We start from the raw sequence: 25,226 nt of genomic DNA, 5'->3' as shown, positions 1-25,226 counted from the left end.
TCATGCAGACTTCTAGTTTATCCCGTGTCTGGCATAACTATTGTGTGCTGACCCATCCACTGAAGATGTTTACTCTCCCCACAATATGCTTTGTGATCACGTACCTCATTTCAGAATAAGACATGCTAAACCTCATCTGCAGGATTATTATAGAGCCCTTAAAAACTCTCCACAGCCCCTAATTCCTCCTCAAAGGAAATGGCAACCCATTCATTTGGTTGATATATCATTATTTCATGTTTTCTCCAAAAAATTATCTGGACTTTCTAGATACCTGAACACCATTATCTTCATGAAGCAATGATGTTGAATGAAGAATTAGCCCCCCAATTTTCACATGCTGACTTCTGGTATGTAGTACATATCTACTGCTTTTCACGTTTAGATGCACATAAGGTAAATGTATCATAATTTGTCAGACATGTATTTTGATTAAATGTCACTATTTGAAAAATATTGTGTCTAGAATGTGAAATTCATAACTGCTACAAGTTAAAGTTACAGCAAACTGCTAACAACTCATCTTCTATTACTGTATACCTGAGTTTCACTGCACTCAACAGAGCTAATTTTTAGACACGCATTATTGATACTGTGTAGGAACATTTCTCTCTGAAATAAAATGATCCACCTGACAAAAATGAGCAAAATGCTGCCTATCCAAAATGAACCTGTGCATGTTTACTCAGAGGTGTTATGATAATATAATGAAGTTTGCTCCTAATTACATCTGAAGTAAACAATATCTTTAATTTTTGAAGAAAATTACACTTAAATACAATTTCAGGTTTGCTCAGAAATGAATATTACAGTATTATGAACCAAGTTGCTCATAATGAACCAGGGTATGCAGTGAAATCTTTAACAAAAATTAGATTTATTTCCACTCATTTTTCTGATGTGTTTATTTCAATTTGCCTGAGCTCTCCCAATCATGTACTTTTCAGAGAGAATCACTATCTGAACCAAAGCTGAAGTGATTAAAATACAAGCATTCCAACAATAATCCAGATTCTGGGGCAGCAGGATACTTACAGGTCTATCATACAGACTCCATTAACATTTCGTAATTTGATATGAACTTAACATCTTCCTTACTGAGCAGCTGAGATTGTTCCCTACTCTTCAAACACCAGAAGGAAACAATTCAAATATATTCTCCAGGAAACTTTGCCAGTTTTTACCATACAATATATCATTAAAAACCACAATAGTTTGTCTGTAGACGGAACCAGCGCAACACAAAAACTCTTTGCATGCAATTGAAATTCAGAATACCTTGGAAGAATGTCAGGAATAAAATGTAACAATTAATTCCTAATAAACTTTACAGGCTGTCTAAAGTCAAAACCAGTCAGGAAGGTAGCAGTTTTGCGGTCAGGAATTCTTTCAATTTGCTTTTTTCCCCTCCCCGGTGGCGAGGCTTTTAGTGTTCTTCCTACAGGAAAACTATCAGCCATCGTGATGGAAAAAAATCTCTTTTTTTCAATTCATCGGCAAATACTTGTGAAAACCCACTCGCATTGGGGTATCATCAATTCCCCCGTTTTCCGCTCAGTCAATTTAGCTTTGGGAATAAAAGCCTTTGCCCTCGATGTGCGCCAGTCTCCCATGTGCAGTTCCGCGCCTAGATTCAAATCCGAATCCTATCAAGCACAAACTTTTTACGAAAGAGGCACCGAGGATCACCGCCAAGAACTTGACATTGAGCGTTGTACCAGTAACTTCATAACCCGTCAGGCACTCTGATAGAAAGCCACAAAGGCGGGGAAAGAAACGTGAATGATGGAGTCACGTGTACATAATAGTGCGTTTCAATTGAAACTCGGGTCCTCCTCTGGATGCAGGTGGAAGTGTCAGTCGTATAGAAAACCATCCCAGGATTCCGGCATTGCTGAGATGGGGCAGAGTGGCTCAACTGATTAACTTGAAAGCGAGGAAATTCCTGCGGTAAACTCTTCCACCGTATGAAAAATGTTGGGGGGGGGGAGAGAGAGAGAGAGAGATCTTAAATGTCTTCTTGTAAGAAAGTATTAGTTTTTGGGTTGTGAGAAGACAATTTGGATGAACTATTCTTCGCTGCAGGTTGAAGGAGGTTTATTTAAAGGGGATGGAATGGAAAACGAATCCTCTGCGTTAGAAATGTGACTTGTGGTAAGAGTATCCTTTGACTCTCTCAGCTCCAATTTTCACAAGCATACAGAACATGGATCTGAGTGAGAAAGATAGGAGAAGCTATAGTTTCTGTTTCTTGCTGCTTTTTCTTTTTTGCTGGATTCGGGAGTGAGCCAACACAATCGAACTGTGCTTAATCTCGCTTCGTTGTTTTGCAAAATATGTTCGATTTGTCTTGTGCAGCACAGAGAGAGAGGCGTTCAAAAGACGTATGGCTAACGTAAGGCTTTTCAAGATCATATCATTGATTTGTTTCCTGATTTTGTAAGTTCTATCCGAGCCATGAACATTTTGAAAAAGGATATCCATTAAAATTAAAGACAGAATGCCTCTGAAGAGATCATTCAGTTGCTTCCATAGTAAAACCATGAAGTTGGGTGGTTCTTTTTTTTCTCTCATTCCGCAGCTTGATTTTCTTGTTGGGGCTGCTGTAAAGGAATTGGGCGGCAAGAAACCTTGGCCCATCTCTTAGCAATTTTTGAGAGATGCACCCAGCTCAACAACTTGCCCGCAATCAGTACACGGGAAAATACGAGCAATCGGCTCTGGAGTTTAAAAAAAAAAAAAAAAAAAAAACAGGCGGGGCGGACACTTCTACTTTTCCTATCTCTAGCGTCGGAGAAAGAGAAAATGGGGTCCTTCGGCTCGGGCGCGCGCGCGCGCGCGGGACCCTGCATCGACCGGCGATTGGCTGAGAGCGCCGCCGTCTAGGCGCGGAGGACGAGAAGAAATCGAGGGAGGCCGGTGCGCGGCCTTTTCCCGCGGCTGGACGGCATGGAGGAATTGGATGTGGAGCCGTCGGTCACGGTGAGTTTCAGGAGGTGGGGGGAGGCCCCTTCTGTGCCCGGGGCCTGGCGAATGGCGCTCAGGGAACCGTCGTTAGAGGAGCACTGAGGGAAGAATTAGAGACGGCAGGAAGGCGCCCTCCACCGTCGGAAGGGAAAGCTCCGCTTGAGGCGGTTTCCCCGTTAGGGACGGAAAACCACTTCAGGGCCCTCATCGCTGATGAGGAACCCGAAGGCCTGTTATTGGTACGGTTGCTTGCATGCAGTCGTGGATGGACAATCCTAGGAGATGCCGTAAATAAGCAATGCCAGGCAGGACCGCCTGCTAAACAAAAACCTGTTGGAAAAGCAAAGCTGATAAGAATAGAGGACCTTGGGGGGGAGGCCAGAAAAAAAGACACCTGAACGTCTTTATAAAAAAGTTCCGGTTGTCTGCATTGTAAGCTGTGAAAACATGTAAAGGTTATCCGGTATTTATTTTACATATGAAATATTAGGCGTGAGCAGTTTTTAACCACATGAATTGTTTCAGTTGTGCAGTGTATGAATGCTTATGTCTAGAAGAGACTGTTCTGTTGCAACTCTTATTTATTTATTTATTTATTTATTTATTTACTTACTTACTTACTTACTTACTTACTTACTTACTTACTTATTTATTTTGCCGCCTATTCGCCCATGGCGACTCAAGGCGGCTTTACTAGAATAAAGGACTACATTTAAAACAATAAAAAATAACAAAAAAGAATCAAATAAATTAATATAGTGCAATATAACAAAATCACTTCCCACCCACCCACGCCCACCCCAGCAACAACAGATCACACGAGCCATTTAATAGGCTCCATCCCACTCTGGGTTCCCCAGGCCCGCTGGCAGAACCAGGTCTTCAGCGCCTTCCAGAAGAGTATTAGAGTGGGGGCCATTCTAATCTCTGGAGGAATGATGTTCCAGAGAAAGGGAGCCACCATGGAGAAGACCCTTCTAGGTCCCACCAGGTATATCTCCCTCGGGGATGGGACCCGCAACATTCCCTGCCTCCCCGCTCTGATGGGTCCAGTAGGTTTGACCAGCAAGAGACCGTCCCTCAGATAACCTGGTCCCAAGCCATGAATGTGGAAGCACCATGAATATCATGGCATTGCTGTTAAGCTTCAAGAGAATAAAGGTGGGGTGGAATAAAAATGAATAAAAACTTTTGAGTGACAGGCTGTGTCTAACCAAAGTTTTAGTTTTATACAGAAGGCTGACTTAATACCTAAGTAGTAACTCTTAAGCTGTGGATAAACATAAATGTAGCTCATGCTGTGTGGAACTGATAAAAACTTTAGATATACTGTTTATGATATCTTGCATCATCAGATTTCTTCGGTACAGGTCTCTGTAGGTGACCTGTAGTTTTCAGTTTGTGCATGTCGTGATAATTTAGCTTTCCCGATATCTGGATGAAATTGCTTGACACAGTTTCATTCAAGTTATGGAATATTCTCCTGAAATGGGTTACAGGTAGTCCTCGCTTAATGACCATAATTAGGACCAGAGTCTCCATCATTGAATGAAATTGTTGACAAGCAAGATGCCATGTGATCACTTTGCTCAGTGACTCTTATCCCAGCACTCCACATTGTGATTGCTAAGCAATCTCATAGATCATAACCTAAAGGAATCCTGTATGGTTACCATATATAGGTATAGCTTGTCTTTCTTGGAGATCATGTGGATGACAGATCATCTGTACCTATTCCTTTTGGTTATAGCAATGTATATACTTTCAGCTGTAGTTACTGCTTTTAAAATATTTATGATGACTTGAATAGCTTTTGATTTTATCAATATCAACAATTGTCCAATTCTTTCTCTTTTTTTTAATTAAACAGCTTATTCCAGGAGTGAACTCTGACCAGAAACAGTTATGCTTTACATGGGGACCAACAGAAATGTTGGTGTGTGAAACCTTCTTTAGGCCAACAGGTTGGCAATGTCTTTTATTAAATGTAGTCTTGTTTGTTTAATGTGCTCATGATATGAATAAACTAAAGCAAGATATTGGAGTAGATTTAACTGTTGGAACTAGTTTGAACTGAAGCTCCAGTTTTCTCAGCTTTGAGCAAATGGTTGTCAGTGACCTCTTTTTGTTATCCTTTCTTCTGTTAACTACATTCCTTTTTTAACATTTTCCCTAACCTTCTGTCTTTAAAAGGAAATAAATATTAGAAGAATAAAATGGGCACCTTATCACACAAGTGATTGCTAAAACATATGAAGCAAAAAGTTTACCAAAAATAAATTTAAAATGTTAGTGCTTACATGGTATTTGTATTAATGATGCTCCTTTTCTTACTTTTTCTTATTTCCATCCAGATTGTTTTGCTGTCTTTTTTCTTTCTAATATTTCTTATATCATTACTTTTAAAAAAACACTAAAAATATAAATATAAATAAGAATATAGATATGAAACTGTGAATGTAACTATGAATATTCCCGAAAGGCCCTACAGAATTACTGTCTCTTTAACAGCCAACAATGAGGATACCAACTTAATCTCTATGTTATTTTCCTCAAATTTTGCTTTGACATATAATATCAATTTGCAATACATTTAGAATTCCAATTTTAAATAATAGTGTTTACTGCATAATTAAAATAGAAACCTCTACCTCATTTGTTTCAGAGGCTAAAGAGAAGACTCCAGGTTGTCCTTTTGTTTATGTGGTACGCAAAGATCAAGATGTTTATTCTCAGACTTTGCGGAAGCTTTTCAATGAATCACACGGGATCTTTGTTGGACTCCAGAAGAATGAGAAAGAAAAGGCTGGAAAGTCAAGAACCGTACAGTAATTATCTAAATTATTATTGAGTTTTAAAAAGTCTTTTGCAGTGCTTTCTGTATTTTGGTGCACAGAAGTGCTTAAAAGTTTAGGAATACTTTTGGATGTTCAATATTTCTGCATCAGTGTGACCTAAAGGTTGACCTCTTCTCCACACAAATCCTAAAATTAGATAAAGTGAACCCAATTAAACAAAATGAGTCAAAAATATACTTGTTCATTTATTTATTGAGGAAAATGATTCAAAGCTATATATTTGTGTGTGGCAAACGTGAAGCTTTCCTTCCAGTAATTGGTATGCCCCTCTTAGGCAGCAATATGTTTCCAATAATCGTAGATCATTCCTGTCTATTGACTTGGAGGCATTTGACTCAGATCATGTTTTAAGTCACTTTTTTTTTTATTTGATTTATATGCCACTTCTTCGGAGACTCAAGGCAGCTTACAATGCGTTAAGCAATAGCCTTCATACTTTTGTATATTTATACAAAGTTAGCTTATTGCCCCCACAATCCGGATCCTCATTTTATCTACCTTAGAAAGGATGGAAGGCTGAGTCAACCTTGAGCCTGGTGAGATTTGAACTTGCAGTAATTGCAGGCAGCTGATGCTAATAGCAGTGCTTTAGTCTGCTGCGCGACCAGGGCTCCTGGTTACAGAAATATTGAAAATTTAAAAGTGTTCACAAACTTTTAAGCCATACTGTATGGAATTATTTGTTGGCATAAAAGAAGCATTCAATATATGTTTCAGAATATAGGTAGCCTTTGATTTACTATGGCAATTTGCATTGCTAAGCAATGTCATAAAGCATAATTGTATCACAGTGATAACAGCAATACCTGCAGTCCGAGTTACTGTCATTAACTGAATCCTACTGTCATTAGGCAGGGCATCCTCCCACTACCAAATCACTATGAGAGCCAGCAGAAAGTTGCAAGTCGCAGGTGGTTTGCAAGTAGGCCGGCAGGCATGTAAGAGGCGGTTGCCAGGTGTAGGAGGGTCCAAGGGGTGTGTGAAGAGGCAAGGCAGATGAGCATCAGTTAGGGTGGGTGTATGAAGAAGGTGAGGCTTGGGAAGGGAGAGTAGGAGTGTGAGGGAGGTGCAGCAAGGAATGGGACACGAGGGAGGTGTGGCAAGAGTTGGGGAGAGGATGTGAAAAATGCAAAGAGGGACACCAGACTCTGAGGGAGGCAAAGCCTGGGAAGGTTGTGTGAGAGGCATAGCCACAGTTGTGGAGGATGCTCATGATCTACGAGTGTACAAGGGAAGCATGGCATGGGTCAGTGAGGGTGCAAAGGGGGTGTGATAGAAGCAAAGCTCAGTAAGGGGGCGAGAGGCTGCAAGAGAGGATAGGGAGGGTCCACGGGGATGTGCAAGGAAGGCAAAGTGATCATTAGAGATGGTGTGTGTTTGGCTGGTGCAGGATGAGTTCTAAGGATCTGAGGAGGATGTGTGAGGGGGAGAAACATACTCCAGCAACTTGCAACCTTTCCTCATTGAGGTTCTGGGGAAGCTGGCAGAGAAGTTTGCAAATGCTGATTACATAATTGTAGGGTATTGCAACCAAGTTGTAAGCACAAGCAGATTGCGAAGCACTCAGATTGCTATCACGTTGATGCTGTGGAGGCTGGAACTCTGAAGACAGGTTGTAACCACCATTTGTTCAGCATCAGTGCAATAGAATGGCCATACATTGAGGACTACCTGTACAGTTGTAATAACTGATACCCACCCAAACCATTTGAGTGATGCCATGGTGTCCTGTCCCAGTGTCTAGAGGCTGTTGGGATCTGATATTGCTTATTTGTACTAAAGAACCTGGCATTTGTCAAGGAGGTAACATGATGCTTAAAACAAAAACAAAATCAAACTCTTCTCCTTTTTTGGATAGATTGGTTGGAGTAAGCAAAAGCTATCGATCAGTTATAAGAGCCTGCATGGAAGATTCACATCAGATGGCTAGTAAGTTTTCTACTTTTTATTAAATGGAAGCCTCTGGAAACAAGTCTACAACAGACTGTTTTAAAACAAATCAGAATGATTCATAGTCCGAACAAGTACTTGAAAAACTGCTTGTGAAATTTGGCTGTAGAGTTGGTTCCAAAAATGAACAGTTAACCAACTTACTAAGATGTATGTATTTGCTATGATAATTGCTTAGACATCTGATGAAAAGTTATAGTGTTTTGAATGTAACTAGTAAAAATGGTAAATAAACAATGTACAAATCTTTCTGCAATGTATAGTAGAGCTGGAATAAACAATGGTTTTGGTTTGGGAAAGCTGAATAATAACAATGTATAAATATTGATGTATGCATTTTTCTTTGATTTAGTATCTGCACGGGATCCTGCAATGCAGATGCATTACAGTACTCAGGTAATGTGTATAGTTTTATTTTGATAGGGTATTGGAGAACAATTTACTAGTAGTATTTTCCATTATTTTAGTTTTGATGCAGCCCATTGAATTTATTTTGGAGTTCTGGTAGAATATTTGCTATCTACCATAGCAGGCACAATGTCACAATCTACTTAGAATTAAATTGTGCTTGTTCAGGAATGTGTCTACTTCTTAATCGTAGTTCTAAATTTATATCATCTCTGTTATTTTGTCCAACAATATTTAGTCCTTAATTTTTGTAACATTCCAATAATTGTTCTGCATATCTATAGATTCCACTGATGCGTCTTTTATAATACCATCAACCAATTTCGAAAATTGAATGTCCCAAGTATAACTATAAATGCTAATGTAACTTTGGATAGCTAGTCAATTGTGTTTATATTCCAAAGATAATGGAGAAGTAGTAAAACATGGTAAAGGCTTAATTATTACCCATATTGTTATTTTTCTGACTTCTGTCTCCAGATTATTTGCCCACTTGTGGGTTTGTATGTACATGCATTTGCCAGTCTGTGTTTACTCTTTTCAAAATGTTTCTGCTGTCCTGTGGGAATGAATACGCTTCTTGCAGGTGATTTTGGAGTAACGGCATGAAGTAAAAGGCTACATAATCCTTTTATACTGCTCCAACTCTTATTCCTAAAAGTTACTTTCATTTGGAAAAGCAACTGTTTTTCTTACAGATGTATTTCTTCCATTGATTTTAACTGTAAACTAACTGCATCCAAAAAGTTTTTGGCGGAAGGATGGATATTGTTTCTACAACTAACAAAATAAATGGTTGCTTTCAGCTAGTCATAAATATGATCCTAAATTGTGAGTTATGTTCCATAGGGCAGATTGAAACCTGTTTTGCCCAGAATGCCATTTCAATGCTATTTCTATTTTGTTTTATCTAAAACATTTTGTAGTCGTAAAAAAATTGTTACAAGTTTTGGAAACAGAGAATATATTATGGGGGAAATTGATGTCATATTCTATTATTATGGTATTACTATTACAGTATGGTAGGTGCCGTTTTCAAAGATTCATAGATGCTCTTTGCTGATTCCATTTCTCAGTTGAGGCAGATGGGAATTTTGCTTAATGCTGAATTTCTAAACCACTTCCAAAGAAGATAATCCCCCTTTTCTGCTCCAGGCTATAGAAAAATATAAATATATAGAAGTTCATACTCATCATAATAAAGAGTTTAAACGTGGAGCTTGAACATTCTGACCCTGCTGGTGTTTTTGGAGGGGTGTGCCTTTTGAGTCATTTGTTGACTAGTCCTTGCAGTTTTTCTTGGCAATATTATGGAAGTGGTTTCCCATTGCCTCTTTTCTAGGGCTGAGAGAGAGACTTGCCTGAGGTTAGTGTGACTCACCTGAGGTTTTGTGCCTAAAGTGGGCTACAATGGACAGTCTTCTGGTTTCTAACCCAATACCTTAACCATTACACCAAAATGGCTCTTCAGCTAGTAAATAATAGAATCTAAAAGACTTAATAATATCCTGTATATTTGCAGCAAATTCAATTGGTATTCACTTTTTTGCCTGTCATTTTTCATGTTAGGAAGAGTTCAAGGTTAAAGCTTTATAATGGAAATCTCTAGTAAATTGATGTTTATCTTTCTTAGGTCTCTGTTTTGTCCGCAATGGAGTTGATCTGGAATCTGTGTGAAATCATGTTTATTGAAGCTGCTCCAGGTGAATGTTGTTGTTGTTTTCCTTTCGGTGAGACTGGTCTATCAGGGCAACCTGGTCTACCCAAATATGGGATGGAGCATACTGCTTCCACTTTTGCCTTTCAGCCCCAGTCCAGGAGCCTTCACAGGCAGTTGCTTTCGTGACAAACTTTTTGAGTGTGTGTGTGTGTGTGTGTGTGTGTGTGTGTGTGTGTGTGTGTGTGTGTGTAAATTTGGTATTCGGTAAATATAAATTCAACACCAAAAATTGGTAAATATAAATTCAACACTCCAGGTAATGTTGAATTATAATGAAATCAAGATTACTTTTATGTTTTTCACATATTCTCTTAGAATTCAATACCTCCCTGCCTTCACATTTCTCATATTGAAGACAATGGCTTTTTCCTCTATTATTTAAGGACAAAATTGTTTGCAACAGTTGTGAGGAAAAGGCTGTTGCTGCTGACAGACCATACTGTTACTGGGGTGGAGACATGATTAATTTCTGATGTTCACTTTTCATTTTGGTTGCTGACCTAGAGCAGCAAAGTAATCTATTTGTACTATGAGAACTGGAAGTTTACAATGTGTCTCAAAAAGAATGCATGATGCATTGAGCTGTTATTTGGCTGACCCCAGGTTGCAGCAGCTCACAGGCCTGGTTTTCTGGGTCTGGTCCTTGCCACTACAAACTGAGGAGCCCTCCCTCACCAGCATGCAAGAGAGCAAGGAAGCGGGAGCAGCATTGCATCATCCCAGGGGATTTTTGTCTTGAACTACTTCCTATCACGCTCTGATCCAGCAGCTAGTTTCTAGGTGCCGTAATTGTAGTTGTCAGATAAATCTGTACAATATCATCCCACTGTATAATCATAACTACATCTTTTCTATGATATGATACCATCAGTATAGGAAATAACATTTGTGATGTTGCCTGCAATGGACCAGCACAAAGCATATAGAAATGGGATTATATCTTCTAAAAATAATATCTCAGACAGTTCTTTGGGCTCATAGGCATTTATCTTTTTTTTCCCAGCGGGTTTAGTGTTATGTCACCTGCTTGATTGGGTCCGTCTTCATGTGTGTGAAATAGACAACATGGTTTGTGAAGTTCTGAGGAGTGAGAATCCAGCAAAACATGAAAATTTCTGGAATGTGGTAAGGCATGTTTTTATCCAGGAAGCAGTAGCTGTAAGTTTTGGAAGACAATTTTCTGTTTTGCTTCTTAACTGCCACATATTTTAGCTGGGGAAGCTGAGAGGGGGTTGTTGTTGGAGCGGTAGAAAGTTAGTCATAACATTCTGTATTCAAGAACTTTTGCCTGCGTCTGATGGAGACTGCCTAAAGATTGTATCCAGTTGAGTGTGAAGAGTTGATTGGACAATGTGATGAACTTGTGGGTGTGGAGCAGGGCTGTGAACTGTCATCTGGGTGTGGAAAACCTGGAAGCTTTTAGATTCGGGTTTTCCCAGATGTGCCAACATGACATCTCTAATAAATTAGAACTTTGAGGAACCTCAGAGCTTTATTTCATAGGGGGTGTTCATAGCATAGTCTGGCTGCTATGCTTCATTTTTGCTCAGAAAGCTGTTTAATTGAATCCAGTGTAAAATGTAAGTTTTTTTTCCCCAAGTTATTACACTGAATCAACAATGACAGAAAGCTTTTAGTGTTTGAGCCACCTATGTGGTATCTCTGGTTTGCAAAAACTCTCCCATCAAAATCAGCTTAAAAGTTGACTGTAAGGCTGCCTTATGTAACTTTATATTTACAATATATGTAGACTTAGAATCTAGCTTAATGTATTAGTGCTTAGCTCTGTGTAGTAGCAATCCGTAGTTTTTTGGTCAACAGGAAAAATGGCCTTTCAGCCATCATATTTATTTATATCAGAGCACTTTAAACCTGTTTTTACTTAAGTTTCAGTTTTATATCTCTTTTTTTATGAGGTGGTATCTGTCAATGTAACCATACATGCATAGTTTGGATGATGGTATTAATATGTAAAATCATTTTTATATTTTTCAGGTAACTGGTTATGTGCTTCAGGGTAGAATGGATGAGGCTCGGCAATTACTTTCTAAAGAAGCTAGTACCAATCCCACTTCAGTGCACATGTGCAAAGTTTTAGATGAGCTGATGAAGAAGATGCCTGTTCTCAGTGTATGTTTGCAGTTTTCCTGTAATATTACCTGTGCGATCTGTAATGATATAGTAATATATATATTTTCAAAAACATAAAACTTGCTTAATTCTGAGTCTGATCATTGGTTTGTATTAGTTTTCAGTACTCTTGTTTTGAGTGGTTGAAGGTCTCCAGGAGAGATGTTTCATGTGGATTAATTCATTTTTTTTATACTATTATGAAGATAAGTGTCTTGCATCAGCCAAATAATCATTGACAGTGCATTAAGAAGAATGCAATCTATTTCTGTAGATTGGCTGAACTCCTGAACCAACATATTTGGAAAGAATTTCCGTGTAAGCTGTGAAAATTAATTTCCTATAAGTTAAAGATAGATACTTGTCACCAGCATGTTATCCTGCTCTACTGTAGAAATATCTATAACACTATGGATTCTTTCAAGTTCCAATTTAAATATTCCATTTCTTGGATAAACTTTATCTTTTATTCTGCACAAATCTCTTGAAACTCTTGATAAACATATACCAAAACTGTTTTGTTTTTATGGAAAATTAGTAAAAGAAACACTGCAATAAGAATTTCAAAAACCTTTTCATTATGTATCTCTTTGTAGCCTAGCAGTAACCAGACTTTGACAGAGATGGAGTTGAAATGGCAGCACTGGCATGAGGAATGTGAGAGGTTTCTGAAAGATGGAACATTTGCTTCTAATTCTCACATGGAAGTTCTTTGTAAGGTGTGTATATATGTGTATATAATATTCTTAAGAATGAGGTTATCTGGTGAGCCAATGATGGGATTTGTCTTTATATATGCAGTTTAGCTGTGGGCCAAGCGGTTACCAAGCACCCAAATTTTGATCATGTGATTCTGGGTGTGCTACAGGTTGGAACTTGTAGTTACAAGGACCAGTTGTAACTATTACTTGTTTGCTGCAATAACTTTAAATGGTCGCTGAACGAATGGTTGTTAAATGAGGACTACTTGTAGTACAAATACCTGGTAAGCACGTGAATTACATTTATTCAACTGTTAGATTATTTTCAGCCTGATAAGGTCACAATTGGCATACTATATATTAAAACTCTGAGCTGATGGTAGGTTTTTTTTTAGGTCAAAACTGAATCCTTAAGGACTCTTGTTCATTTTTTTAAGATCCTACTTGGAGATGAGAATGCTATTTTGGAAAAGAAAGAGCTAATGACAACCTGGTACCATTTTCTTGTGACCCGGCTATTATATTGTCATCCTACCGTGAAGCACGTGGAACTCCATCTTTATGCACAGGTGACATATTTTGCCATTGGAGCAGGGTTGCCTCCATCCTTTTGCCATCTAATAGGAAGGCAAGTGATTATACCTTGTACAGGGGAAAGATGATGCAGCTTTCAGGGTCTGTCTGAGTAGTGCCTTTTTATGTGGAAGGTTGATTTGCATGACATTTACAAAGTAGCAAATCCTGGAAAACCTCCAGAATGAGATACCCATTGTATTGGACTAAGTTCAGTCTTATCAAAACAGGCTATCAGAACATGGTATCAATGCATTAGCTTTGATAGGGGAAATGCTAATACTGCTCTGACTTTCCCAGTGATTGAAAATAGCCAATTCCAATTAAAAAAGCAGTTAAGTGCGCATTTTAAGTAATCTGTTTGTTATTTTTGAGAAATCTTGGTGCTCCTTTACTGAGAGAGAACATACCTGGTATAGCTATACACAAACTCAGTGTTTTACGTCTTTATGTATTCCAGTCTAGCCTGGACATGTTTCTGGGAGGAGAAAGCAGCCCGGAACCATTAGACAGCATCTTATTGGCAGCTTTTGAATTTGATATCCACCAAGTGATTAAAGAATGCAGGTGATTTTTCTTGTCTTTGTGTTTTGAATTCTTGATTTGCATTTGATTGATGTCATGACTTGAAACATACAAATCAAAAAGCTGGAAAGCTTTTAAAAATAAAAAGTGGCAAAAGTATGCAGTGAACAAGTAGGATTCTGCAGGTGTAATAAAATATGGGTTATTGTTTTTCTGAGAATGTAAGTACATATTATATCATGTGTTATACTGCAATCCTAGATTCCTTCCGATTTTGTACTTGCAGCATTGCCTTGAGCAACTGGTGGTTTGTAGCTCATCTGACAGATCTCTTGGACCATTGCAATCTACTCCAGTCCCACAATCTTTAGTAAGTTTTCCTTTCTTTTCATTATTGGGCTCAGTTTTAAAACTGCCTTAATTTTAAATTTCTTTTTTAGAATAATTTATGTAATCCTTCAAACTGTCCATAGGGATTCCATATACATTATTGTGGTAATTCCTGAAATAGAAGTGACAGTATTATTGCCATTTTACAGAAGCAAGACTGAGGTTGAATGAATCTCATTTAATGCATGTGTGACTGAATTGAAAATAATTCTCCTATTTCTGATGATATTATTCCACTAATTTATGTTCTAATTAATTTTTTTTTACTGGGGCTTAAAATATTTGATATTGAAAGAAATTGTCAGAAATATTATGTCAGTTAGAAAATTAATATACTATGTTATTCCTTAGCTTTGGTTCCAATATGCGTGAGTACCTCCTGCTAGAATATGCTTCTGGGCTCTTTTCCCATCACAGGTAAGAGTTTTTGTTTATTTTTATACACACTCACTCATCTATAGACAGTATTGTATTGTCAGTGATGAAAAGGCAAGGGAAAAAAAACCATATTATTCACAAAGAGTCCTCGGTCCTGATTAAGAGTAGGGGCCCTACAATTCTAGTCTTTGGGAAAGTATCACAAGCATCTTTTGATGTGTCAGATTTCCTCTTCTGAAGTTGGATATGGGCTCTGACTTCAAATAAAGAAAGCTGATATATATACTGGAAAATGTGCCTACCTCTCCTCTGAAAAAGTGCCATAAAGTGGGATAGTGGATATCTTAAGTCTCCACTGCACTTCCAAACTGGCATGGAATCTTGTAAACCTTAGAGCAGGCAGTGATACATTCTCTCCCATTGATTTAAAAGGGAGGGAAATCTGTTTGCAAATGGAATGGAAGAGAACAATGAAGACTATCTAATCTAGAAGAATAGAATCTGCTTGTTTTAAATGATGCATATGGTAAATGTGTAATGAAGGCTAGGCAGTATTTGAATAGTTTTCCCAAATGGCTTCGAGATAAGAATAAAAGACATTTAATCTCTATTCTAATTTACTAAGGGTTTCCTGCTGAATGAAATTGAAATAATATATTAACATTTCTATCACTTAAAGTGTTTTATGTGCAAATGCTTTTTTTATTTACTAGTTGTTTCTCTGGATTGAAGGTTTTCAGCTTTATTTGAATTCCTAATGTTTCATGCTTAAGGCTAGTTGATATCATCTTTACAACCATCCAAAAGAACAAAATGGGTTGTTATTTTTAGCACTAATTAGAATCTTCTGATACTAAAGAATAGAGAAACATCTCTAATTCTCAATTAGCTGAAATGATAAAACAATCAATTTCATTAAATATCTGGTATAAATAAACATAATGGTTCTGATTCAGTAAATTAAGTCTAATAATCTCATTTGTTCAATGAGACATAATTTTATTTAGCTGAGGCATTGAGATTGTGGTCCCAAAGAAAATATTCTGTAGCAACACAGGATAAATTTGAAACACTCTCCCACTTTCAGCTACTGTAGAAAGTTCAGTGGTCCCATTTCTTTTGATATTAGGGCTGGTTAAAAGAGGGTAAAGTGGCAATCTAAAATGGGTGGATCATATTCCAGACCTTCACCATGTTCCCAGAATGAGTAAAATAAAAATATATACCAACATTGGACAAAACGACAAAACTCTCCTACAAAGAATGCCTATTTTTTACTTCTGTCCCCTCTGTAGGAGCCTGGTAGGCTGCTGATGTCTGTAGTGCTTCCATACTGATGTCTGACTTCTCTGAATATTTTAGGGAAAGTAGTGTTATGAAGTTCATCATTTCTTTAATCAATAATAATATTAAGTGATTTTTCACAAAAGTCCCTTGGCCAAAAATTTATCATAGGACCATGCTCAAGTAGTATATACATATAGTGTACATATATGTCCCTTTTTCCTCAAATCTTTTAGATGTTATTCTCAGACTCTGGCTGTTTTATTTAATCTATTGAATTAAAAAGTGAAAAAAAAATAAGATTGTTTAAACAAAATGTTCATGCATTATATTGACTTAATTTCTCAATTTTAAAAGGCTTTTCCAACAAATTTCTTACTCATCTTAGTCTTCTCTAAAAGCAGTTAGGTCAGTGCTGGCGAACCTTTTCAGCACCGGGTGCTGAAACAGGAGTGCGTGCGCACATGCGTGCGTGCCAGAAACCAGACGACCAGCCGCCCAGTGTGCATGTGCGCACCAGACAGCTGCTCTTCCAGTTTTCGGTGCTGCCGCACGTGTGAAGACCACCTGGCCGGCGCACCGGAACCTGGAAGAGCAACAAGCGAGAGTGACAGCTTGCGTGCCTGGAGAGATGGCTCTGCGTGCCACTTCCAGTCCGCATGCCATAGGTTCGCCATCACGGAGTTAGGTAAAGGGAGCTCTAAAGTGAATGTATAAAACTAATAGAAGATTCACTGTTTTAGTGTTTCTTGTGTAGGCTAGTAGCTAAAATAGTTACTCTATGCAGAAGAGGCAATTCAATATTTATGGTTCCATCTTTGCAGCTTATGGCAACTTGCAGTTGACTATTTTGACTATTGTCCAGAATATGGTAAAGCATACCTGGAGCATCATATTGAACGGATTTCCTTGGATACGGAGCGTAAAGCCCTGAAAGTATTGAGGATTTGTGAACAGAGAACGATGACTGAACAAGGTAACTCTCCCTAAAATATTTTTTAAAATGTAATCATTTCTAAAGAATCATTTACCAAGTATGCTTCCATCATTTCCCATCTCAGTTCGTAGCATCTGTAAAATCATGTCCATGAAGGCTGTCCGGAACAATCGCCTTGGCTCAGCACTATCCTGGAGCATCCGAGCCAAAGATGCTGCTTTTGCTACCCTCATATCAGACAGGTAGGATTTGGGGAAGCAGGATTCTTATTAAGTTGCAGAAACAGCAAATTATTACAGATATCTAAACATTTAGGATAATATAATTGCTAGAGACAATGCTTCCTTTGAATAAATGATATTGTGATAGTTAGTGTTGGATTATTTGTGCTCATAAGTATACTCTAAATATAAGAATGATGAAACGGAATAGATAAAAAGTCGATACCAGTTAATATGTCAATTTCCATCAATGATCTGTAGTATTTAATATATAAGAGAAGCCAGTTTACATTTCAGAGAATTATTGCTGCTGTTCTTATTAAAATGTTTTGCAGCTAATCCTCATTTACCACAGTTGGGACTGGCAACTGCATCGCTAATTTCTCCTTTAATGTCTGCTTTTGCTTCTTCTTTCCCACACTCCTGTTCTTTGGAATGCTCACTCTGGCCCTGGACTAATAAAACAAGAAGGGAATTAATGTTTGTATTTACATATATTAGAGAGGAAGATATTACAAGAGGGTAAGCAGGTATCCACTGGGGAATTCACATTGGAAGCAATTTGGCTATGTCTGGTATATTTACCATTGTGTGCCTTGTTCTCTTGTAATTCCTTTCTCTCCACTCTGTGAGAAAAATAGATTAGGTACAGGAGAGATTGCCTACAGAAATACTTTGTGGTTTTTCTCCTTCTAAAATATAATTAGGATCTTGAGCTATATGTTATTTTAATTTTTTTTCAATTTTTTTGGTATTCATTGACTACAATTATATAACATTTGGGGAAAATGTGTAATTTCATGCAGATAAAAACAGATTACTTGATTAGAACTTGGGAAATGCTTCACATCTAAATCCTTATAATCTTTGCTTATAAGGAAGTAACTTTTATAAAGAATTAATAGTATATACAGTACATATTAATGGCTGTATGTGCTAATCTGCCATTTTACCCATATTGTTATCTAGATTTTTGAGAGAATATTGTGAAAGAGGTACTTTCTCAGACTTGGATCTCATTGACAACTTGGGTCCATCCATGTTGCTTAGCGATCGACTAACGTTTCTTGGTGAGTGATTCCATCTTTTTTGCAGTAGGGTTCCATTTTGTTTGGTTTGGGAGTCACACTTTCTTTTTTTGTCCTGACTAGAAGCTGTTTAGAGTGGTTGGAAGTAGAATTTTTTAAATCCTTTAATTTTGAAGCATTCACTCAAACTTTAAAGGTTCCCACTTAAAACTTCCAAAACTGAAAAACACCAACCTCACAAATATCCCTCCTGTTTTCCTGAACTGGAAGGGAGGGTTCAAAGCCTCAGATATTATGCTGGGCAGGGACAGTACGTTGCCCATATGATTGAGAAACAGTCTTTGATCGAAACATTTTACTTTGATTATATCAGTGTCTTTTTCTTGCCTTTTCGAAGGCTATTGCGTTAATAATTTATATTTTGTTATATTCTGTCCTAGTTAGCACAAACCATTGCAGATATTTTTAAACACAACCCAGTAATGATTTATCAGTTTGTTTGCTTGTTTGATATGAATGGGATTTGAGCTATTGATTTAAACTGATTTTAGTTACAAATGCCTTTTCTGTCTTTTGCTGCCACCCAGAGCAATTTTGTAGCATAAAATTGCTACACAAATAAATAAATAATACAGGACAACTTTTTTGCAATTGTGTAGGATCAAAGATTGAGAATTGATGGGTGTTCTAAATATGAAAGGACTGCCTTAACATCTTTTACAGGAAAGTACCGGGAATTTCATCGCATGTATGGGGAGAAAAAGTTCTTTGCAGCAGCCAAACTGTTATTAATGCTGATGACAGCTCGTATTGCTCCTTGCTCCTTCTGGATGACTTTGTTGACTGATGCACTTCCTCTTCTAGAACATAAAGAGGCAAGTGCGGTATTTCTGTAGATTATGTATTTTTGTTAACTGATGGGAGTTGGTGTTGAAATACAATACAGGTAGTCCTCAATTTACAACAGTTCATTTAGTAACCGTTTGAAGTTACAATGTCACTGAAAAGAGTGAAATTTAACCGTTTGAAGTTACAACCTTTGTAGCATCCCCACGATCATGATCAAAATTCAGATGCTTGGCGATTGTTTCATATGCATGACTGTCGCAGTGTCTGAGGTTCATGTGATTACCTTTTGCAACCTTCTGACAAGCAAAATCTCTGGGGAAGCCAGATTCACTTAACAAACATATTACTAATTTAACAACCGCAATGATTCACTTAACAACTGTGGCAAGAAAAGTCGTAAAATGGGGTAAAACTCACTTAACAAATTTCTCACTTAGCAACATAAATTTTGGGCTCAATTGTGGTTGTAAGTCGAGGACTACCTGTATACGACATGAATTGATATCAACTAGGCAGTGGTATTAATCTAAACTAAGATAGACAACATTGAGCCAGAAATTGTGTGTTCCTAAGAGCTTCAGTGCTATATTGTTACCAAAATTCAAATGGTAGAGCACAAGTCTCAGTAATCACAAGAATATTGGTCTAAAAAGAGTGTGTGTGTATTGCACTCTGATTGTTTACTCCTTCAAAAAGAGGGGTTTGTAAGTAGAAGAGGTTAGCCTTGCTGCAGATAGGTAGGGTCCATTAAGTTTGATGCCTGCTCTAAAATGAAGTTCATGATTTGATTCAAATTTAATTTATATGTGCCAGTTTCTCAATTCCAGCAACATTGTTTAATGGAATCTTTTTCAAGAGTAGATGCAGGGGTGAAATCCAGCAGGTTCTGACAGGTTCTGGAGAATCAGTAGTGGAAATTTTGTGTAGTTCGGAGAACCGGCAAATACCACCTCTGGCTGGCCCCAGAGTGTGGTGGGAATGAAGATTTTGCAATATCCTTCCCCCAGGAGTGGGGAGGGAATGGGGATTTTGCAATATCCTTCCCCTGCCACACCCACCAAGCCACACCATGCCCACAGAATTGGTAGTAAAAAAATTTGGATTTCACCACTGAGTAGATGAACAATGTAAATAGTGATCTTCATCTGGTCCTGCCTTGTAACATTTACAGGGGCCACAAAAGTAAACAATCCTTGAGTTCGTAACATGTTATATTGAATTTTTCTTAAAGATAAACATAGAACAAAAAAGATAAAGATTTCAGGGTTCTCTAGCTATTAATGGGATAACCATACATGCTTAGGGTTCAAATCTGCCATAATATCAAATTTAAAATCCCACTTCCAAAAATAAATGTGGGGGGAGGGGAATTGCCATTAAATGAAGCTTACAATCAATTTTCTGCAGGTGATATTTTCTGCTGATCAGACATACGAATTGATGAAATGCTTGGAAGATGTGATGGCAGCAGAGCCAAAAAAAGAGAAGCTCCAGGTAATCTTATCTAAGTACGCTGTTTTAAGGGCCTGATATATTACAATTTCAGGATGTGAGGACAGAGCATGATTTAGCCCCACTGTAATTTAGAGAAGTTATTGTTTTTGTTGAGATCAGTGCATTGGGGGAGAACATTAACTCACAAATTAAGGTGAATATACGTATCCCAGGATAATTTTGCAGGATCCAATCTGGGTCGGTCCCGGGATCAGAGGTTTTGTCTTCCGAGCTTTTGGACTCATGCTGGAGCCCATCCTCAGGGAACTTCTGTGTGTGCTCTGGGCTGTTCTGTGTGCGATATTTATATGGTAACACACCCATTGACGGGAGTGCTGATTTACCTCCATCTTATCAAGTACTTAAGGTTGGGGGGAGGGGCTTGACAGCACAAGGAAATTAAAGCCAATGACTTAATAGCCAGCCATCAACAACCCAATCTACATCTAAAAAGTTACACACAACAGCCACCATATAAATACCACACACACAACAGTCCAGAGCATACAGAAAATTTCCCTGTGGATGGGCTCCAACATGAGTCCAAAAGCTCGGAAGATAAAACCTCTGGTCCTGGTGATGGACCCAGATTGGATCCTGCATCACTAACTCAATTATGTGTTTTCACCTCTTTGTATATTTTCCTTACGTCTGTGTAAGGATACACTGAAGGTAATTGTAACTTTGATCTTGTTAACTTGACTAGATTGCTTTGTTACAAATCTGCATTTTAGTAAAAGCTGAAACTGGGAAAAGGGGTATGTTTTGTGTTTAAAGAACAGATTACCCTTAAGAATTAGTGGTATATCAGACAGAAAATTTGTCCTTTAAATCAAGAGGATAATCCTTCTCATTTCAGAATTTTATTGTTTCTAATGCCTGCTTTTCCTGGTTGTGTTTCATCCACTGATTCCTTGAAACCTGTGGAAAGGAGCATAAGATAAAATATTTTTTCAAATGGTATGAAAGTGTTACCAAAAGCCCTTCCCAGCACTGCTTCTATACAATTCAGGATGCTAGTGGGAAGGGTGTGTGTGCTTTTCATTGTTCTGACCAAGCAATAAAAATAGCTGCAAATGCTCTCTGGGAATTGCAGAGAATTACTGATGTCTACGAGAGATGTGCAGAATATTCCACTGTTGAGTGGACTGAGAAGGACCAATCTACATAAGTTTAATGCATTTCTGGAAGTGGTTTGTTATATTTTGGATATGTTCTGAATGAATAAATTTTGGGTTCTTCCTCCAAGACTGATGAGCAAGCAGCTTCGTTCTAAATTAATGCCATCCTGAATATGTATTGCATCATGCTAAATTAATATTTAAGCTGGAACTGTTTCCCTAGTTGTGGAAGAAAAATTCTGAAAAATTCAGTAGCCTTTGGGCTATCTTTTTAGGGATTCCACTGAGTTGCATACTAAATATGAGAAGTAATGTGGCCATGACTGTGTAGGTATACTCTGACTTATCAAATATTCTTATATTTCTAAAATTGATTCAGGTTATGTTATTCAATTCTTTCCCCCTTTTTTCTTGTTTCTAGGATGATGATGCAGAGATAATGAAGGTGGAAATGCTAAGACTTGCTCTGGCACGAAACTTAGCAAGAGCTATCATTAAAGAGGGCACACTGGAAGAATCATGAGAGCGGCAAATTAAAATAGTTCTTAAACTTTACTTTGTTAACTTAGTGTACATACCAGGGTTGTTATTTTGATAAAAATAAATTTCATATTTTGCATTTATTTTCTCTTTCTTTTTGTGGTAAATTTCAAGAAATAAACTCAGGGTTTTTGCAAACTGAGACTTTTACAATCTTATAAGATGGAAAACCCATCTTGTCATTAAAATAACCCAAATTGTTTTATTCATGCAAGTTGAAACAAACCATTTCATTTGCTTGTTTTAAATCCAGGAGCAATCTGATCTCCTTGCAATAAATCTTGATTTCTCCTTACTCAAGAGTTTAAAAACAAACCAAAAGATATTTGTCTGAGTACATATAGTAGTTGATATTTAGCTATATAGCTTTCTGTATACATCACAGCTACTGTAAAGAAACATGTAGGACAGGTTGTTAATTCCAATAATTTTCAGACAAAAATACATTTTAGTATGAAGTGGCTGCCAGGTAGCTAAAGCAGAGTAGAGAAAGTATTTTTATTGAGCGTGCAGAATAACAAATGCTTCTGAGATATATTTACAATCTTGAGTGTTTGATAGAAAGCTGCAACTTCAGCCTGTGAACAGGAACATTCATAAATAATTTCTAAAGCTTGTAGTAGTACATTTCCACACAGTGAGACAATGAGATCTTTCTGTTGGATTATACAGCATGGACAGAGTGGCACTGCTGATAGCATGAAAGCAATTTGGCAGAAAGCCCTTGTGCTTTGTGTGTGTGTGTGTGTGGTTTCCTCAATCGGAGTGATTTGCAGACCATCTCTTAACAGTGAAATCATCTCTGAACAAATAAGTATGGCACTGGGGCAGACTTAGAAGCTTAAGTAAAATGCTGATAACAGGGGGACTATAATTTTAGAGAGGACGAGATCAAGAGCAAAAAAAATACTGCTGGGTTCCCATCAGCTTTACATAATTAATGTGGCCCTCATACCATGAGTTTGGCTAATCGGGGACTATCTTCTCACACACTTGAAACTGGATCCCTTCAAAAGCCAATGAGGTTCTTTCTGTTGTGACCGTTAACTATCTTGTCTACAGAAGCTTAACGTAAAGAAGTCACAGCCATTGTAACGGAGGTCTGATCATCCCACGATCTCTTTAATACCAAAATTTAATTGCAAAATTTTAAACTCCCACACAAAAAAGTCCTCGGTTATAGTGTAGCATAGAGTAGATTTTCAGGGCCTTCTCTTCACTAGGGAACAAAACGATTTGTTCCAGATGAGCACATAGTTAAACCCAAACTGTGTTACACACAGGAGAAAGTAGTTACTCAAAGCAGTAACTTCCCTCTATGGCTTTTGAACCGTATTGTGTCTATCACTGTTTAGAAAAGCCTGCCTGTCTCAACATAAAAGATCTCTCTTCCTATAGACAATTGCACTTACCCACCTATTATCTAAAAAGAATAAAACTGGAGTGTATCATCCCTGCACATGCATGGCCATGGCTCCTCTTTTCCCTGGTCTGCAGATCTGGTACATTCCTATAGCTTAATATACATATCATACTTTTAACTAACAATAGTGCCTTCAGGAGATGCCTCAGATCCTTAGCTCCATCACTTCCTCCTTTGAGCCCAATTAACAACTGAACCTGAATGGATGCTCCTTCTCAATACTATTTGTATTTCCATTGCTCCATGCTTCCCACTTGAGCAATGTATAAACTATATGTGGATCTTTAGTGTAGCTAATTCACAAAAGAGAGACAATTGTGTACGCAGAGGAAAAACAGAGCTGTGTGCAAACAAAACTCAGCAGCTACTGGGAAAGCACACAAGCAAGTCAGCTACAAGTATAAAATTAGAAGGCAGCAACTTGAGACCTGTGTGGTGGTGTTGTTCTCAAGTGGCAAGTGTAAAATATCTGTATGGGCTCTGCTGGCTCTTGGAACAGATATTCTGTAAATGGAGTGCTTGATCATGGCAAAACCCACCATTTCTTGGAAGTGTATCTTATTGCTCAGCAAGCCTAAAGGTTATCCTAGTTCTGATCTCACAGAGGTAAAAAGAATTGGGTACAGGAAGGTCATTAGGACTCTATCCCAAAAGAATTTGTAAAGGCATCATAGCCCTTGGTAGACCTCTAGCCTAACTGAAATAATGTTCCAGTGTATTCAATTTCTGCTCATCAAATTCTCCAGAACATTTATATTTCAAGTTTTAGTGAAGTGGAAGATAGAGTTGGATTGGCCAAGGTAAAGAAACCAACCAGGTCTCTGTTCCTGGCTGTTCCCACAAGTGTACACTTGGCATTTACGCGCCAGACTATCGTCCCAGAGTGCAGGAAACATTCTGGACTACGGCTACAAGTGGAGTGGACGGGACATGTAAACAAAGCTAAATATCACTAACTGATACCGCGGGTGCCTTTGTCATGTCGCATTCATTCCAGTCCCCATGAAATAGCTCTGGGTCATAGCTTTCCCCAATTATCAACTGGAGGAAACTGGTCTACTTCCCCCACTTCGGTGCTGGGCGTGTCTCCCAATGTGAAAGTCAGTCGATACCTCAGCCTCACTTTCTCCTGCAATGAAAAAGGAAAACCAAATATAGCAGCCAGCCACAGAATACAGAGTAAAAGAGCACTTAAATAATGATGCGTGCCACATCAGCCTTTAAGTCAGGGGTGGGGAGCCCTTGGGTATCCTAGTACTCTTGAGATTTTTTTTTTCTTTCACTCAAGTGTGTCTGATTCTCGGATAAAAGGACTGATTTTTGGTGGGATATTTTTCCCCCTTTTAAATCTGCTGCCCACCCCCTCCCCAAATGGTCCATAGCTGCACTGATGAAATTCTACCATATGGGCAGCAGAAACTAGTAGCATGATTTTGGCCTCTTCTCCCTTAGTTTCTAGGGGCTTTCTGTTCATAGTCCCACCCCTAAAAAAATGAAAAAGCCAACTCTACCCCACCCACAAACTTTCAGCCTAACATAATTACTAATAATTACATAGTTACGGTGATATTAACAGTTCCAGTGATGCTACAGAAAATTGAGAGGTTGAGGTATGTCCCCTAATTTCACAGATTTACTCAAAGTTGTCTCAGTGAAGCATGGGGGGGAAAAAAACAAAGTCTAGCAGAATTAAATAATACTTAATGCTCTATTTCTTATTTATTCTAAC

The 25,226-nt window shown here is 38.0% G+C and overlaps 2 protein-coding genes across 4 annotated transcripts in view; one reads left to right on the top strand and one right to left on the bottom strand.

Moving 5' to 3' along the window:
- Positions 1-2,797: 2,797 nt before the first annotated feature.
- Positions 2,798-22,153, top strand: NUP85 (nucleoporin 85). The gene is made up of 19 exons (XM_070937580.1): positions 2,798-2,982; positions 4,838-4,931; positions 5,633-5,795; positions 7,684-7,754; positions 8,128-8,171; positions 9,817-9,886; positions 10,907-11,028; positions 11,899-12,033; positions 12,630-12,752; positions 13,172-13,303; positions 13,768-13,874; positions 14,119-14,202; positions 14,574-14,639; positions 16,709-16,860; positions 16,946-17,063; positions 18,012-18,112; positions 18,794-18,945; positions 20,327-20,413; positions 21,956-22,153. Exons 1-19 carry the CDS (start codon positions 2,950-2,952, stop codon positions 22,055-22,057), a joined length of 1,956 nt encoding a protein of 651 aa, XP_070793681.1. The 5' UTR covers positions 2,798-2,949; the 3' UTR covers positions 22,058-22,153.
- GGA3 (golgi associated, gamma adaptin ear containing, ARF binding protein 3) overlaps positions 21,261-25,226 on the bottom strand; it is a 35,909-nt gene continuing 31,943 nt past the window's right edge. For all 3 annotated transcript variants that reach the window (XM_070937576.1, XM_070937577.1, XM_070937578.1), the window contains one exon: positions 21,261-24,626. In XM_070937576.1, coding sequence (XP_070793677.1) covers positions 24,516-24,626 — 111 coding nt within the window. In that variant the 3' untranslated portion in view covers positions 21,261-24,515. The remainder of the gene's footprint in view (positions 24,627-25,226) is intronic.

This window comes from Pituophis catenifer, unplaced genomic scaffold (genome assembly GCF_029215685.1).
Source record: "Pituophis catenifer annectens isolate HBS135680 unplaced genomic scaffold, rPitCat1.0.hap2 SCAF_2, whole genome shotgun sequence".
Lineage (NCBI taxonomy): Eukaryota > Metazoa > Chordata > Lepidosauria > Squamata > Colubridae > Pituophis > Pituophis catenifer.
This window is presented reverse-complemented; position numbering and strand designations above follow the sequence as displayed.

Bases quoted from the DNA above. Each gene is read 5' to 3' on its own strand.
- NUP85 (XM_070937580.1), top strand. From the start codon at position 2,950: ATGGAGGAATTGGATGTGGAGCCGTCGGTCACG. The intron at 7,755-8,127 runs GTAAGTTTTCTA...TCTTTGATTTAG, and splicing joins AGATTCACATCAGATGGCTA to TATCTGCACGGGATCCTGCA. The intron at 8,172-9,816 runs GTAATGTGTATA...TATCTTTCTTAG, and splicing joins AGATGCATTACAGTACTCAG to GTCTCTGTTTTGTCCGCAAT.